The 17,769-nt window shown below is 42.1% G+C and overlaps 1 protein-coding gene across 1 annotated transcript in view; it reads right to left on the bottom strand.

Moving 5' to 3' along the window:
- The window catches only part of LOC133388618 (heparan-alpha-glucosaminide N-acetyltransferase-like), a 206,921-nt gene that overhangs the window by 115,885 nt on the left and 73,267 nt on the right, over nt 1–17,769 (bottom strand). Inside the window, exons 5-6 of the mRNA XM_061634577.1 lie at nt 16,923–16,992; nt 15,673–15,727 (exon numbers count right to left, since the gene is read on the bottom strand). Coding sequence (XP_061490561.1) covers nt 15,673–15,727; nt 16,923–16,992 — 125 coding nt within the window. The remainder of the gene's footprint in view (nt 1–15,672; nt 15,728–16,922; nt 16,993–17,769) is intronic.

Below are 17,769 nucleotides of genomic sequence, written 5' to 3'. Positions count from 1 at the left end.
GTCAGTTTTTTCTTTTTTTTTTGACTGATTAAACTTCTCCCGGGTAGGGAGAAACGAAGAGATTAACCTCAAAGCCTATTTTTGTTGGGACGACCAGATCTCATTAATTTATGGGACGAGGTCCAGCCGACGAAGGTGGGACGGATTTTCAACAGCAAGCTCTATCTGATAAAGCGAACGTTCACCTTATCTTCTAAGAGAGAACGCACTAACAGGCAAGCACCCTTCTTTCTATATTTTTCTTTTACTTGACTTAAATTGTTGCTGTTTAAAAGAGATTTGCCAGATTGATCGGTTTTTGACATCTCACTGGGGAGCCATAACTTCTCTCTGCTACGCACTAATTAATAGCTTATCTCTGTTTTTGTTGCAAAAAGCTGTCCTGGATTTGCATTCTAAAGATATACACAGAAGAGGGATTTCTATTCCAGATTTTTATTTTGAAGAATATTATATTGTCTGAGACTACTCTCTTTTTGGTCTATTTTATTTTGACGAATCTGTTTTCTGACGACTGCCATTAATTGTTTCGATCCTGGGAACTGCATTTTGTTTACTTAACTATGGAGAGATAAGGCTGTCTGCTCTGTTTATACTGTGATGTCACCAAGTTTGGAGTATTAACCCAATTGTTGCTGAAATAAGAAGTGGTTTTCCTATATTTTTCTTTTAAAATGGCAATTAAGAAAGTGGCTGAGAATCTGGAAATAACTATGTTTCAGAAAATAATGGATGAGATTGAGATAACGAAACAAAACCTGCGACAGGGTTGTAAGGAGTTGAAAATTGAATTGAGTAAAATGACGCAGGAGATTAAAGATATAGGGGTCCCTGTGAGAGAGGTGACCCTGGAAGGGGTCCCTGTGAGAGAGGAGACCCCGGAGATTGGAACAAACGTGGAACAGGAAAAAGATTTGGAGTCTATGGACTTTAGAAATAAAATTTATTGTTTGGAGACACAGGAGATTAAAGACATAGGGGTCCTTGTGAGAGAGGAGACCCTGGAGACTGGAACAGGGGTCCCTGTGAGAGAGGAGACCCTGGAGACTGGAACAGGGGTCCCTGTGAGAGAGGAGACCCCGGAGATTGGAACAAACGTGGAACAGGAAAAAGATTTGGAGTCTATGGACTTTAGAAATAAAATCTATTGTTTGGAACTCAATGTTATCTCTGAAGAAATTAATGAAGATTCTAGAGATAAAGTTATCAATGGCATGGATAATCTTCTGGACTGGAATGACGTGATGGAGCCCAATATAGAGAAAATCTATGGAATTAACTGCAGCCATGTGACAATGGAAAAACTTTCAAGAGATGACCCAGTGTATTTTGAAAAAAAGAACAGAGATATGATTTTACAGCAGTATTTCAGCAACCTATTCAGAATGGATGGCAAGAAAATATTTGGGATAGAGGTAATTCCCATCAGACTCTTACTATATGACTATGGCTTTGACAGCAAGATTATTATGGAATACTGATAATGGAAGATTGGATACTGAAATTACTGGACTTAACAAGACTACTGAAGATGGAAGATGGAAAATGGAACTAATAGGGATAATAGAACAATGGCTACTGAAATTACTGAACCTAACAGATTCTGATGTGATGGATTAATTGAAATGTTTATTTTGACTATGGTTATGACAATAAGATTATCATAATTAGTAATGAGATGGATTAATCGATATGCTTATCTGGAAAAAAAAATTGATAGATATATTTCTTAAAGAATTGAAACCTCTCTTTGACTTTTTGTGGAAAGAATAAAGTAATGTTTATGAGATTTGATGATTAAGTAAGATAACTATTGGAGGAAAGTGATTTTATAATATGACTTAAGAGACAGGATTGTTATATATTATAGATTTATAACTGATCTGATCTTTGACAAATGGGAAGTCAATATTTTACTCTTTATTTTTTATTTTTATTTTTATTTTTATTTTTTATTTTTTTGTTTGACTATTTTTGATTTTGTTTTTTGTCTTTGAATGTTTTATGATTTCGTCTTGTATGTTTTATGAAAATTTGAATAAAAATTATTGAAAAAAAAAAGAATTAAAGTGCTTTCTGTTCACAGGGGGAAACAATGGATGCCACTCTGTGGGTAGAAACACACTCACTGTTATGCCAGTTCTAGTGCATCTCTACTTCTCTCTTCTGAAAATGGGGGCACACGACTTTACTCAAACCCCACCCCTTTTTATTGTAAAGCCTGGTGGGATCAGCTCAAGTGCATTTTTTAAAATTCCGCTTCAAAGGGATTTCACAACTGATCAGCAGATCAACCCATTCCCCTTCCAATGGAAGGGCTTTGCTATAGTGACTAGTGTATTCGCACACTCTATTATTTTCACACTGGCTCTGCAAAGCACTGAATAGGCATTCCCCCCCCCACACACATGCTCCAAGATTAGAGTGGCTAGAGACCTGGGTGGATCTTTTGCCTTCAAAACAGTCTTAATAAACCAACACAAGGCAAAGGGGCAAGGAGTAGAGTTAAAATAGACAGCCAAGTGATACAGTGGAAAAGTACAGATCCTTATCAGACATTTTGACTGATGGTTTTGTGCCCAAAGACTTGGCATTCCTGCCTTTCTCATCTAATAAAGAGAGATGATTCAATGATAACTGAAATGTTTCCTTAAGTAAATTGCTGCCTCATCCAGGCCTTTGTGTTTGTAAGCAATAACTGGAAGCTACTGAACATTTTTACTCTCCTGTCTGGAAAGTATTTTGACCACAACTGTTGGGCTCATAGCTATGTTCTGATACATAAAACTAACAGTGTCATGAGCTTAAAAAACAGCTCCTGGATTACACCACTTCTAACTGTACCAGGAGTGATCATATTATTAATATCACTGCCTCTAAAATCCCATAGAAAGCTAGTATGTTCAGGTGAAAGTTTGTATGTTCAGGAAAGAAGCTACAAACTTTCTCATATCTAGCTTTCTACCCAAAGAGAGTTATTGGCATGGGAGAGAATGAAGTCATATGATTTCCTCACCTGCTGTACTTTGTGATCTCGTCTATGAACACTTTTGCCATGTGATTGGTTGTTCCTTTAGCACAGGGAGGCTTCTAAGTGCCAGACTCAGGAAACGTGGGGACTGAGTGAGTGGGAACTGTACACCCTCTTCATACACAATTCCCACACAGTTTGGAATACTGTAACAGTTATATATAACAGGACTCATCCATACTGGAGTTTAATGTGAGTCTGACGCTGCTTGTGTCTCTATTTTTTTGTATGGCATCCACGTGACTTCATTCTTATCCAAACAGCAGCCTCACTCCCTCCCCACAAAAAAAAAACTCTTGGATTTTCCCAGTCTGCAGATATCTGATAAGGGAGAAAATCCAATGCAAAACTGCACGTTACCCAGTTGAGGACACACTGAAACACATTGTGTGGGTGGGCTTTTACACATATGCAGTGATGTTTCGCTGGGTGTCATCTATTGCCACACCCCCTATTTCCATTTTATCTCTATCAGCCCGAAGGAAAGGACGCAGCCTGCCCTTTTCCATTGGTTGCTGCTGAAGGCACATTTGCAGTATTTGTATTTTTATTGTTAAAGCATCTCTTTTGTCCAGAAATGCTCCTGCACAAAATAGCTGTATTAAAAATAAAAATTGCCCTTGCAGGCACAGGAGGTGGGAAAGGAAAGCGGGAGAAACGGAAGTGGCAGCCTTTCATGTGAGAAACTCTAAATTCTTGTCCGGCTTGGAGCAACACATATGTTTTTTTACTGCTCTTTTGTGCAAATCTGGTATATCAAAAATATTTTAAAAAAATATTTAAAGATATAGGCACATAGCATGCTTGCCCACAACCAACCTTAAGCTTCCTGGTTAGGAGCAATGCATACATTTTTTTAAAATGGGGATGTTAGTGTAGTGTCCACCCTACTGCACTACCACCTCCCTAACCAAGCTGGCAGAGGTATCTCAGATGTAGTGTTAGAGAGCCCTTTCATGGTGGTGCTGGGGGACTTCAATGGGTCAGCTCAGGACTTTATTTATTTATTAAATGGATATCCTGCCCTTCCTCCCAGAAGGACCCCAGGGTAACAAACAAAAACTCTAAAAGCACTTTAAAACATCTTAAAAACAAAAGACTTTAAAACATATTAAAGCAAAACATCTTAAAAACATCTTTAAAAAGCAACTTTAAACACATCTTAAAAAGTAGTTCCAGCACAGAAGCAGATTGGGATAAGGTCTCTACTTAAAACGTTTGTTGAAAGAGGAAGGTCTTCAATAGGTACCAAAAAGATAACAGAGATGGTACCTGTCTAATATTTAAGGGGAGGGAATTCCAAAGGCTCGGTGCCACTACATGAAAGGTCCGCTTCCTATGTTGTGTGGAACAGACCTCCTGATAAGATGGTATCTGCAGGAGGCCCTCACCTGCAGAGGGCAGTGATCGACTGGATATATAAGGGATAAGACGGTCTTTCAGGTATTCTGGTCCCAAACTGTATAGGGCTTTGTACACCAAAACTAGAGCCTTGAACTTGGCCAGGTAGCAAATGGACAGCCAGTGCAATTCTTTCAGCAGCCGGGTGACATGTTGGCAATACCCCGCCCCAGTGAGCAGTCTCGCTGCCACATTTTGCACCAGCTGCAACTTCCGGACCAGCCTCAAGGGCAGCCCCACATAGAGTGCATTACAGTAATCCAGCATGCAGGTTACCAGTGGATGGACAACAATGGTCAGGCTATCCCACTCCAGAAACGGCTGCAGCTATCTTACCAGCTGAAGCTGGAAAAAGGCACTCCTAGCCATGGAGGTCACCTGAGCCTCTAGTGACAAAGATGGATGCAGGAGCACCCCCAGACTACGAACCTGCTCTTTCAGAGGGAGTACGACCCCACCCAAAGCAGGCAGGAGGCTCTCACCTGCAGATTGCTCTGATCAACTGGGTATATAAAGGGCAAGACTATCTTTCAGGGATCCTGGTCCCAAGTTGTATAGGGCTTTGTATACCAAAATTAGACATTGAACTTGGCTTCCATGAAAACCATAGGGCTGTCTCAATACATCAATGGCCCAACACATATGGCTGGGCATACCATTGACCTGGCCTTTCCCACAGAGGGGATTGGTAGTACTCCACTGATTTGGGGGACTCGTTGTGGGTCTGCTGTTGTGGCAGACCATTCCCAGGTAAGGTTTGGACTGAATGTAGCAACTCCACTCTGCAAGGGTGGGGGACCCATTGAGATGGTCCGCCCTCAGAGGCTTATGGAATCTAATGGATTCCTGAATGCTCTGGGGGATTTTCCAACTGGCATGGCTGGTGCTCCTGTCGATGCTCTTGTGTCACTATGGAATGGAGTGATGCATAGAGCCATCAACACAATCACTCCTGAGCACCCTCGCTGTGGCTGTGGAACATGTAGGTCATCTTGGTACTCCAGTTATCTGTGTGTGATGAAACTGGTGGGTTGGCAGCTGGAGCACAGGTGGCATAAATCTCAGTCTGAACCTGACTGAACATGGATAAGGTTGCACCATCATGCCTCCCATGCGGCAGTGGCAGCGGCAAAGAAAGCATACTTCACCACCACTGCGTCAGGCAGAGCTTTTCTGCATTGCGAATGGGCTTTTGTGATCTGGCCAAGAGGGCAATGCTCTGACACCCTCAGAGACCTGCTCTAAAAACTTTGCAAGGGACTTTAGAGACAATATTGTTCAGATTCGGATAGAGTTGGATGCCACAGGTAGAGCAAGTCTAATGGGGGCATCCAGAGCACTGTCTATCCCATCTGTACTGGATCAGTTTCAATTATTGAACACTGAGGATGTGGGCAAGCTGCTTGAAGAAGTGTGGCTGACCAACTGTCCCCTTGACCCTTGCCCATCTTGGCTTCTTAGAGATAGCCATAGGGGGTTGACTGGCTGGGTCCAGGGAGTCATTCATGCTTCACTAGAGGAGGAGGAGATACCATTTGCCTTAGAGGAGGCAGTGGTGGGATCCCTCTTTAAGAAGACCTCCTTGGGCCCAGAAGTATTAAACAACTATCGGCCAGTGGCAAATATCCCCTTTTGGGGCATGGTGCTTAAGAAGGCGGCAGTCGTCCAGCTTAAAGCATGCTTGGAGGAAACAGATTACTTGGATCCATTCCAATCTGGCTTCAGGCCTGGCTATGGCACTGATACTGCCTTGGTCGCCCTGGTTGATGACATCTGTTGGAAGACAGAAAGGAGCAGTTCAATTCTGCTCATTCTCTGTGATGTCTCCACAGCTGTTGATACTATTGACCACAGTATCCTTTTGGAGCATCTCAGGAAGGTGTGGGTTAAAGGCACTGTGCTTCAATGGTTCTGCTCATGCCTCAAGGGCCACTTCCAAAAAGTGGCTATGGGAGGCTACTGTTTGGCACCATGGGAGATGTTCTGTGGTGTTTCACATGGTTCAGTCCTGTCCCCAAGCTATTAAACATCTATATGACACTGCTGGGAGCAGTGGAGTGAGGTGTCATCAATATGCAGATGACACCCAACTCTGTCTCTCCATTCCATCTGAATCAGGAGATGCAGTTGAGGTGCTGGACCAATGCTTGGAGGTGGTGATGGGCTAGATATGAGTCACTAAATTAAGGCTGAATCCTGAAAGGGCAGAGGTGTGATGTGTCTGGAGTGCTCATGTCAGGGCGGTGGAGAGACGGCCTGTTCTGGATGGGGTTACACTTCCCTGGAAGGAGTGGGTTCACAGGATGGGGGTACTCCTGGATCCAGCATTGTCACTGGAGGCTGAGGTGCCCTCAGTGGCTAGGAGTGCCTTTTTACAGCTCCAGCCCCTTTTGGACAGAGATTACTTGGCCACAGTGCTCCATGCTCTGGTGACTTCCAGACTGGATTATTGCAATGCGCTCTACGTGGAGCTGCCCTTGAAGACGACTTGGAAACTTCAACTGGTCCAAAATGCAGCAGCCAGATTACTGGCTAGAGTTCCCTTTAGATCTCATATAACTCCTGTTTTAAAGCAGCTGTACTGGTTGCCAGTTTCTTTCTGGTCCAATTCAAGGTGCTCACACTAGTGTTTAAAGCCCTAAATTACTTTAGGTCCCAAATATCTGAAAGATTGCTTCCTCCCCTAAAGATCCTCTTGGATGTTGAGATCAGCAGAGGGGGGGCTTTTGCTAATTTTACTTCCTTCAGAAGCTCATGGGGTAGTGGCCTGGAGAGGGTATTCTCTGTGGTGGCCCCTAAGTTGTGGAACTCCCTGCCTACCCAAGTGTGTCTGGCAACCTCACTGTCCAGCTTTAGATGAATGCTGAAGATGCACCTCTTTACCCTGGCCTTTGACACCTGGGACATACATTTTTAGAACCCACCCTGTTTTGTGACTCTGGTTGTTTTCAATTGTTTTTAACACTTTATTTTAAGGTTGTTGTAACCTGCTCTGGGACCTCTGGAGGAAGGGCGGGAAATAACTTCTTCTTCTACTACTACTACTACTACTACTACTACTAGTAGTAGTAGTAGTAGTAGTAGTAGTAGTAGTAGTAGTAGTAGTAGTAGTAGTAGTAGTAATCTACTGCTACTACTAATAATAATAAATTATTCTTACTGCTCTTTTGTGCAAACCTGGTATATCTGAAAACTTGAATTTCAAAACTAAAAGAAAAAAATTAAAAAGGCCTGCCCAGCTAAACAAATACCTGGACATATGCCCACAATGGACCTTAGGGTTCCAGCACCTGGTGTGTGGGAAGTACTAACTAAGACAGAGGACAGCAACACACAGCACAAATACATCCCATCGAGCACCACCCTCTAGTGTGAACAGGAAACATTGAGATAGATTTCAGAGGCATAAAACTGAAAGCACTGATGCCTGGATGAAGGTGCCAAAGACGCATTCAGAAATAGCAACCCACATACACATGAATGCCCTAGTGTGGGCACAGCCATAATTGAATCAACCCACATTTTAAAACATTTTCTAGGATTTGATAAGTCATTGTTTGAACGCATGGTAAACAACTCATGGCAGCTTTCCCAGGTAATCATCATGTAACCATATGTTGATGACAATGAGTCCTCAGGTTTTGTTTTTTAAATGGTCTCCAAGAAAGGAGGTATAAAATCCTGTTTTTGGCCCTAGGATTCATCTTGTTCATAAGGATTCCTACTTAACTCAGGCAGCCTAAGAAGAGAACAGTCACACAGTGTAGAGTTGTACTCTCCTCTCTCCACCCCAGAAGCAAATGTCTTCCTGGATGCACACATTGGATGCACCATCTCTAAAAATCTACCTCCTCACATTTCCAAGAGCCAATCCACATGCAATTTTCTTAATGAAAGGATACATGTAACAAAGCCCCCCTGTGCCTGTATTGCCTTCTGAAAGAAGGCAGCAGGCAATTTTCCACCAGTGGAGCAGCTGGAGAATTCTTCCAAACATGCTCATCCTTCTGTTATTATGTTCAAAATCTTTCAGACGTTGCCAGTACTGCTCAATTAATCCACAGCAGGCTGCCTGTTCTTCAAGTATACTTTATTCTGGTGATAGCAGCTTTCCACTAACCAAATAGGGAGCAAGAATCTCCTCTTCCTGACAGCTTGTGGCAAGCTGTTGGTAGGCATTAATTTGAAGGGAGGAAAGCAGCAACCACCATCAGATTGGGGAAGGAAGTGAGCCAGTACAGGGTGAATGAAGAGCAGCTGGGAAGCTCTCCTTGCCAGAAGTGCCAGGTGAAGGGGAGTGTGAGCTTGAAAGCATTCTGTAGCTGTTGTGCCTTTAGTAGGTGCCAAGGCCAGGGAGTTGTTTTTGTCCCAAAAGGTAAGGGCACGTTTTTACATTCAGTAGGCTCAAGTGGTAGTTGGTGAACTATAAACAATCAGATCACAAGCATGCTTGAATGTTTTCACACACACACACATACTACATATGCAAACAGAGAAAAATAGCATGTCTGGAAGGTGGCTCAAGTGCTACACTCTATGAAAGGCTTTATCAATGGGAACTACTGAAAATATAAACTGAACTTAATACAAGCATAGAGCGTGGAGCATTTGATTACACATATTCCCACATTACTGGCCCCTCCAGGTGACCTTTTGATTGCGCAATCATGATTATTTGTGTTCATGATGCTGTCAGGGCAATGCCACTTTCAGTACTGTTTGTGCCTGCAAAAGGTTTGGGGAAAGGACCCTACTTCATTTCCATTCGCTGCACATCCTGTAACTTCCTGCTGATTTTATGCAGAAATCCTATAACCTTTTATACCACAAATGTTCTGATTTTTGTTGTGCTGTACTATAGCCCCTCCAGACAGCAATAATGTGGTAGCATTGGGGAAGCACTGCAGAACAAACTAAAGCAGAATAAATCCACCATTAATGCACTATTAGTGTGTCAAGAATATGTTACAGAATACACCCGCAATAAAAGCGCAGTCTGGAGGGGCCCCTAAAAAAGATAGCATGTGAATTGGTGACAAGATTGACCAAGAAATATCTTTTTCTTATACTATCTGTTCAACCAGTTGGAATACCTAAGGAACAGCTAGGGACATTTCCTCAGTAGGTATGTTCCAGCTACTGAAGTTTTCCACCTGGTGTGGGACGGGCACAGAGTTAACCAGGGCTTTTTAAAATAAATTTTCACTGGGGGTTGGGGAGTGAACTCAAAAGGGCATTTGACAAACATGTGAAAGGGCATTTTACATTTTCATTTTAAATAATTAAACATACCTTTATTTAAAATAGAGAAGTGCCTGAAATGTGTGTTTTAATAGTAAATTATTGCAATTTAAAGAAACTTGGCATTTAATATTTGACTAAAAATGTCCAGGGGAAGGATAACAGCAGCTCTTTAGGACCCCGGGATTTCTATTGCCTGGTGTCCAAACAACTCACTTATCAGTCACAGCTCTGACTTCACTTATTGGCAAATAACAGCAATATGCAGGAACAGCCAGCCTGGCTCATTTCACAGAAATCACTTAGAAGGGCACCTGCACATTTTGCTCCATAACTTTCTTTCTAGGAGGACTAGAGACTTACTTAAAGAAAGAAAGAAAGAAAGAAAGAAAGAAAGAAAGAAAGAAAGAAAGAAAGAAAGAAAGAAAGAAAGAAAGAAAGAAAGAAAGCTCAGATTCTGGGCTGCCTGAAGGCCTTCGGTCATGGTACGGTGCCCTCACAGTCGACAGGGTAGAGACCCCATCTAATAAAGCCATATGGGTTACATAGGCACAGGTTTTGTTTAAAACAGGATGGCAAATCCTAAATCACAGAGTCTAGAGGAGAATTCAAGCATCTAAATCTGCATTTTGTTTACCCCAAATATAAACCGGGGCCAAGCAAAATTAACAGGGCACTAGTGGGGATTTTGAGTTCACTGCAGGGAGAAGATTCATGAGGACTGGGATTACCTTTGAAGAGGGCTGAATTTTAGACCTGGTTATATTTTAGTTGTTCTGAATTCATTTTTATATTTTTAAAAACATCTTTGGATATACCATATGTTTTAAACAAATTTAAAAGTCATCCTTAAGAGCACAGCATCAAGGTAAAATCTAGACATCCAGGAATTTTAGATTCTGGATTTGTATTAGTCATTGGTGTGTGCGTGTTTTTTTCTTCTTCTTAAAAAATGTTAATTTCCTAAAACCTGCTGTGAAGTATTATTAGCAATCACATCATGTTAAAAAAATGCCCTTCAAGATTAAAAGCCTGAGGAAGAGGCTCAATTTTTTCTTCTTTGATATATGGCATCACCTACTTTATTTCCATTTTATATCATTATATCCACCTTGCCAACTGAGGCCCATTTCAAACCCTCTCATAATTGTGATCCATTTTTCTTTTAGAAGGATGAGAAGTACTTTATGAACTAAACACAGACTGAACCACTTAAAAAGGGGGCAGAGTATTCACATTGCTGTTGCTTTCATTACCTGGTTTATTCTTTTTCCTTCAGAGCAGTATTTTTGAGGGCGTATGATTCATCACAAGTTGTTCCAAGGTACACACGTTTGCCTGTTGCCTGCAAACAAGTCTCATTTGGTTTGTACAAGTTTCTTCAAACTGTAAAGGGCCTTGTCTAAGGGCTAACAACCTCTGGGTGAGATGCCTTGGCAGGGACAGGGTGGCAGTGTTACTATAGGCCCAGAGGAGAGGAACAATACAGGAATCCCTTTACGACTAAGGCAAAATTCAAATGTTACTGCAAGGGTGTGGCTACTTCTCAAAATAGCCCTCTTCTTATGACCACAAGCCCCTATTTGACCACGGATACTGCCAAAGGAAGTAACAGACCAAGAATCCTCAACTACAAAGGGTGTATCCTTGCATGAAGAAGGTCCCATGTTCAGTCTCTGGCCCCTCTAAATCGGAGCAGTTCAGGCAGCAATAGTAGCAGCAGTAAGTGTGGTAAGAGTAAAGCTGCCCTTCCAACACTGGTGTCGCTGCTGCTTCCCTGGACATGCTGCAGCCAGAGATACACAGGCACACCAATGGGAGTGCTGGATTGATGGTGGCAGTCTCACCAGTACATCTCCACGGTCCTGACCTCATCGCCATCATGGCCCGGTCTCATCCAGGTAAGCAAAAGTAACACCAGTGCTATAAGGATGGCTCCACCTCCACCACTCACACCACTGCTGGCAGCAAGGCTATGAAAACCCTCCAAATGAGACTTTGGAGAATGACTGGCAATAAGAAGAGATAATATCGGCCTGAGAGGAGCCAATGGTCTGACTATGCATAAGGCATCACACCTTGGAATAAGGATCATACTGCCTTAGCATGCTTGTCCTACCTCCATCCTCCCTTGCTGTTTGGACACTGTTGTTGTTTTTAATTCTTTTTTATTATTTTTTTCTTGTTATTGTACAAAACATTAACATAGATAATGCAACAATATGAAATTAACCCTAAATCCCCCCCTCCCTAGAGCCAATAATTTGGATATTGTGATAACAAATATTCATGGATGTAATAATACATAGGTAAGTGCTAAAATATAGGGGCCTAGCTGAATTGAGCTCAACACACGTTGATCCCATTCATGCAAGCTGCCCACCCTGATCTTGCAACCAGGGCGCTTGTGGACACACTGAGAGGGGCTGTTTAGCACAATCTCCATACCCTATTATGCTTAAACTATGATCCTCAGAATAATTAGGGACTAATCCAATGTAAGCTCCTACATGTTACTGAAGACGTATGGAAGTGGGCTCTTGGCAACAGTTATACCACCAGTGGAACAGATATATTGAGCCCTAACCAGTTTCTAGGTCCTGAATGGGGTTACCACAGCTGCTCTTTTCGTTGCATTACTCTTCATGCTATTTGTGTCTTGAATAGGGCAGCAAATGGCTGGAGCAAGCATTATTGATCATTAGCAAATACTATATCATGCCCATTTGGCAGCCCACATAGAGGCAATGCATCTGTCTGGGACTATATCACACCGTGCTCTTAACACACACCCAGGAATTCTCAGACTTGAACCAGAACATCATAGTTGAAGGCTAGAACTTAGTCTAGCCGTCTACTCTGGACTGTGTGCACTCATGCCCCAGAGCCCTATTCTGGCACAAAAGGGTACAGGGGTGTGCAATATCAGCCCCTGTGACTGGCAAGTAGAATGAAGCCTCTGGATAGGATAGGTCTGGTATTTGCCTGCCTTACTACCTTTGCCTGGTCAACAAAACAGAATCTCCTGTATTCCAGGTGTCAACTTCAGCTCCGCTCAAACTGCAGCCCGCAGTTCGTGACAGCAGGGATCCTGCACTTGCACACACACATTCCAGGTCTTGTTCCTGATATGCCCACAGCCCACTGACACATTCACAGTCTGAATATCGAAGTCAAGAATAAGGAAAAAGCAGGGGAACACTTAAAAACACCTTCTGTAGAGGAATATACCTTGAGGCTCCTCTACTATCCTGCCACATGTATTTTAAAAAGCAATCATCTACCCTTACGGACTTTGACAACAGTTCAAGTCTGTCCCCAGTAGTGACATTCTCCCATTACTGTCAAGTTAGCTGCCACATTAAGCAAAAAAGAATATCACCCACCATCTTGTCTGACAGCAAACACTATTGAGCAAGACAAGAACACGAACAAGAGCCCCACAGCATTTTAGTTACCAGGTATGATTGCGATCAGAGAAGAACAGATCGTTTCTAAGGGCACTTCCAGACTATCACTATTTTGGGGTGGGATTCAATCACATACTGGCAAATTGAGGTTGCACAATTAATGCTGATTTGGTGCTGCTGTGCAACAAATCCGCTTCCCCTCAAATCAGACTTTTTGCAATAGAGAAAGTGATGGAAAAATGCACTGGAAAGTGTGGGTTAACACTTGGGTGGCGCAACATTGTTTAACCTCCTTGAAAAAAATTAGAATGAATATTCAGAAAATAGCTGATGGCATCTAGCCTTCCTGCAAACTTTATCCAAATAGTTCAGGATGAATGCTCAATGCTCCAGAATGCTCAGAAAACAATTGAAAGGAGAGAGGGAGGATTCCTCTAAGCAGCTAAAGGAAAGGGGCATACGCCACTGCAAACAGAAAATCTGTGTGTAGCTTGTTTGGGGGTGAAGGTGCTCCCTTTCGCACATTTGAATCATCATCAGATTGGGAGAGGTGGCAAACAGGAACATGTCTAGTTTTGAAAGGGCAAACTGTATTTAAAGTACCTTGCAAAAGTAATCAGACCCCTGACCAATGCTCTCATATTACTGAATTACAAGTGGTACATTGCAATTTTGTTCTGTAGGATACTGCATTTTGAAACACTGAATCTCAAAATCAATTATTGTAAGGTGACATTGGTTTTACATTGGGAAATGTAAGAAACATAAAAAACTGAAACATGTTTCTTGCATAAGTATTCAATCCCCACACATTAATATTTGGTAGAGCCACCTTTTGCTGCAATAACAGCTTTAAGTCTTTTGGGGGTAGGTATGTACCAGCTTTGCACACAATGTCGGAGGGATTTTCACCCATTCTTCTTGGCAGATTCACCCCAGGTTGTTCAGGTTGGTTGTACGTCACTTGTGGACCTCAATTTTCAAAGAGCACCACAGATTCTCAATGGGGTTGAGATCAGGACTTTGACTGGGCCACTGTAGGACATTCACCTTTTTGTTCTTGAGCCACTTCAACGTTGCTTTGGCCTTGTGCTTGGGATCACTGTCCTGCTGAAAAGTGAATTTTCTCCCAAGCTTTGGTTTTTAGTGAAGTGAAGCAGGTTCTCTTGCAGTATTTCCTTGTATTTTGCTCCATCTGTTCTTCCTTCAATTTTAACAAGATGCCCAAACTCTGCTGATGAGAGGCATCCCCACAGCATGATGCTGCCACCATCATACTTCACTGTAGTGATGGTGCGTCTTGAGGAATGGACAATGTTAGATCTGCACCACACATAGTGCTTTGAGTTTTGGTCAAAAAGCTCTTTCTTGGTCTCATCTGACCACAAAACATTTTCCCACATTGCAGCTGGGGCACTCTCACACTTTCTGGCAAACTCCAGACACGCTTTCAGATGGTACTTTTTGAGTAATGGCTTGTTTCTTGCCATCCTCCCGTACAGGCCAGTGTTATGCAGAGCTCTTTATATGGTTGACTGGTGCACCATTACTCCAATCCCGGCCACTGAACTCTGTAGCTTCTTCAAAGTGATTGTTGGCCTCTCTGTGGCTTCTCTCGCAAGTCTCCTTCTTGTTCGAACACTGGGTTTTGAGGGACGACCCTTTCTTGGCAGTGCCTGGGTGGTGTGATGCAGCTTCCACTTTCTGATTATTGATCCAACTGTGCTCACTGGGATATCCAAACACCTGAATATTATTTTGTACCCTCTTCCTAATCTATGAATTTGCATTACATTCTCTCTCACTTCTGTAGAATGCTCTTTGGTCTTCATTTTCCTTCAGATCCACAGCCTGACCAATGATCCTTCAACAGTGGGCTTTTTATCCTGACAATGTGACAGCAACTTTAATGGTTCACAGGTGGAGGCCAATGGTAAGGTAACTGTGTCTTGCACAGGGCAATTTCTTTCATCTGTGTAAACTAGGAGCTTCCAAAGCACAGGGGTTAAATACTTATGCAAGCGACATGTTTCAGTTTTTTATGTTTCTTACAAACATTTCCCAACATAAAACCAATGTCACCTTACAATAATTGATTTTGAGTTTCAGTGTTTCAAAATAAAATATCATACAGAACAAAATTACAATGTACCATTTGTAATTCAGTAATAATTGGTCAGGGGTTTGATTACTTTTGCAAGGCACAGTACATGTATAAAAAGTGCTTGGACATGACTCACTCACAGGGGCATCAAAATGGTTAAAGATCCTTCCCACAACAAACAGAAAGTTGAAATGTAGTATATGCATAGGTCAAGGCACCTTGTTTAATTAAAAAAAAGGTATTTTTATGTCAGTTACTCAAAGCTCAAGATTAAATCAGCATTCTCCATAATCAAAGCCACCATTGCAGCAGAGAATATGCCAAACCACAAACTGGAGAGATCTCTCTTCATCTGCCTGAAACTCGGCCAGGTTGGGGAAGGAGGTATTTGCAGAGTTTGTAAGTGCATTCGAAACATTTCTGTATGAAATAAACATACTTCACAATTAAATGTTTAAAAAATGTGAAAAGTTGTATATACTTACAATGGAAACAGATTTATGCCGAAGGCAATGGCAGTATGCCTGTGTACAGTGAAGACTGCAAGAATTCAGAAAGTAACATGGATAAAAATTAGTCCTTCAATTTTATACCTTCGTGATGATCTCATACAGATATGGACAAAATTCCAATGCTAGACATGGGTATGTTTGCCATGCTTAACAATTGGTGGCCCTGGATGGGAACATACAGCCCCTTGTATATAAAAAAATACATCAAGACTCAAGTCAATGTGTCACAGTTGAGCCTTGGGATATGAATGGCAATGCACCTACATATATGTATTTGCATCAGCTATGCATGTGGAAATAGGCATCCACATGTGGATGTCTGCTAGGTCACAGCAATGGCCCCCAATTAAAAGGGCCATACTCAAAGATATGATGGAACTTGTTACTGTTTATATTTGTTTTACTTCTTTATGTGTTTATATTGTTAATTAAATAAATACAGAAATAAATATTTCAGTAACAATTTGCAAATTTTAAATACAGGACAATGAGCATATACAGCCCTTACATTTATCATTCCAAAAAAATAAAAAATGACCAACTATGTTGCCACTCTCTACCTCTATATAAAAGGTAAATGTGTCCCCGCACTTATAGTGCGAGTCATTTCCAACTCTTAGGGTGATGTCTTGCGATGTTTACTAGGCAGGCCATATATATGGGGTGGGATTGCCAGTTCCATCCCTGGCCTTTCTTTACCCCCCAGCATATGCCAGGTACTCATTTTACCGACCACGGGTGGATGGAAGGCTGAGTGGACCTCAACCCCTTTTACCGGAGATTCGACTTCCTCCTTCCGTTGGAATCGAACTCCGGCCGTGAGCAGAGCTTCAGCTGCGTTACCGCCACTTACCACTCTGTGCCACGGAGGGTCATACCTCTGTATAGGCAAATATAATTACTTTAGATTAATGCTCTATCCCAGATTCTGCAATATCAAATGCACATTTTGAAAGGAATCCCTTTCTCCAATAGTATGTAATATTTATTTTGGCAGAACTTAGGAAACAGAAATCCTTTTTCCCCCAATCCTTCTTTCCCCACAGCTCCTTTAATGTAACCTAATAACAGCCAAGCAGGATACTTCTAGTGGTTGGTGTTTCCTCTGCCATTGTTTGCCCTGCTTCTGAGATTACAAAGAGTCATAACAATTCCATCTTTTCACTTATCACTTAATACAGTAACAACACAGGAGACAGGAAAAATGTAACATGTACACTTACTTGGAGACATAGGATCCAAGAAAATACAGGAGTGCCACAGCAATCAAGATGGCAAAAGCAACCAACAAAGCTGAAGGGAAAATAATATCAGTTACATGCGGTTTAGATTACAAAATTCTGTTCCTCCCCCCCCCATCCTTTTACTACACACCATAAGCAAACACTATGTTAGATATTATGTCTAAATATTTCTCATTTTATTCTGTAAAGAAACATTCCATTAAGAAAAAGGACTATGTCCTATTGCAGGTAAGAAAAAATTATGATGGAGTGATCATTCCTGTTCTTGAAAAAAAAAAATAATATAGACATTAAAAAGACCTACCCTGGAACATGGCTAAAGAAACATTGTGAAGGGCTGGCTCTAAGAAATCCATACATATTCCATGCATAACCGATAGTTGCTGACCCCCGCACATCTCCTTGGGCCTTCATAGCGTACCACCCAATGCCTCTAAAGAGACTTCCAACTAGCAGAAATCCTCCAGAATAGTGGTGCCATCAAGACTGGACTTTGGGGCAGATGTGCAGGGCCCCTCAGCAAAATGAGCACAACCCCCCCTCCCCTGCAAACACAGCAGAGCTGGCTTACCACATTCTGAAGTAAGTGAAGGAAAATACATTAGCTTCTAAAGACTATTCATTTCAGAGGGCATAAGCACCCCTCGCCCGTGTAAGACCATAATATCCCCCAAGTACCCCCCTGCCCTAGAATGGCATTCCATGTAGTGAAAGGAGCTGCAATCAGAAGAAGAAATTGTGAAAACTTCAGTGCATGACTGGAAGCAGGAGGGCAACGGTTCCCAAACTTCCCTCCCCCCTCCATGAACCACTTGAAAATTGCTGA

This window comes from Rhineura floridana, chromosome 7 (assembly GCF_030035675.1).
Source record: "Rhineura floridana isolate rRhiFlo1 chromosome 7, rRhiFlo1.hap2, whole genome shotgun sequence".
Taxonomy (NCBI): Eukaryota; Metazoa; Chordata; class Lepidosauria; order Squamata; family Rhineuridae; genus Rhineura; species Rhineura floridana.
Note: the sequence above shows the minus strand (reverse complement) of the source record. Positions and strands in the feature narration are given on the sequence as shown.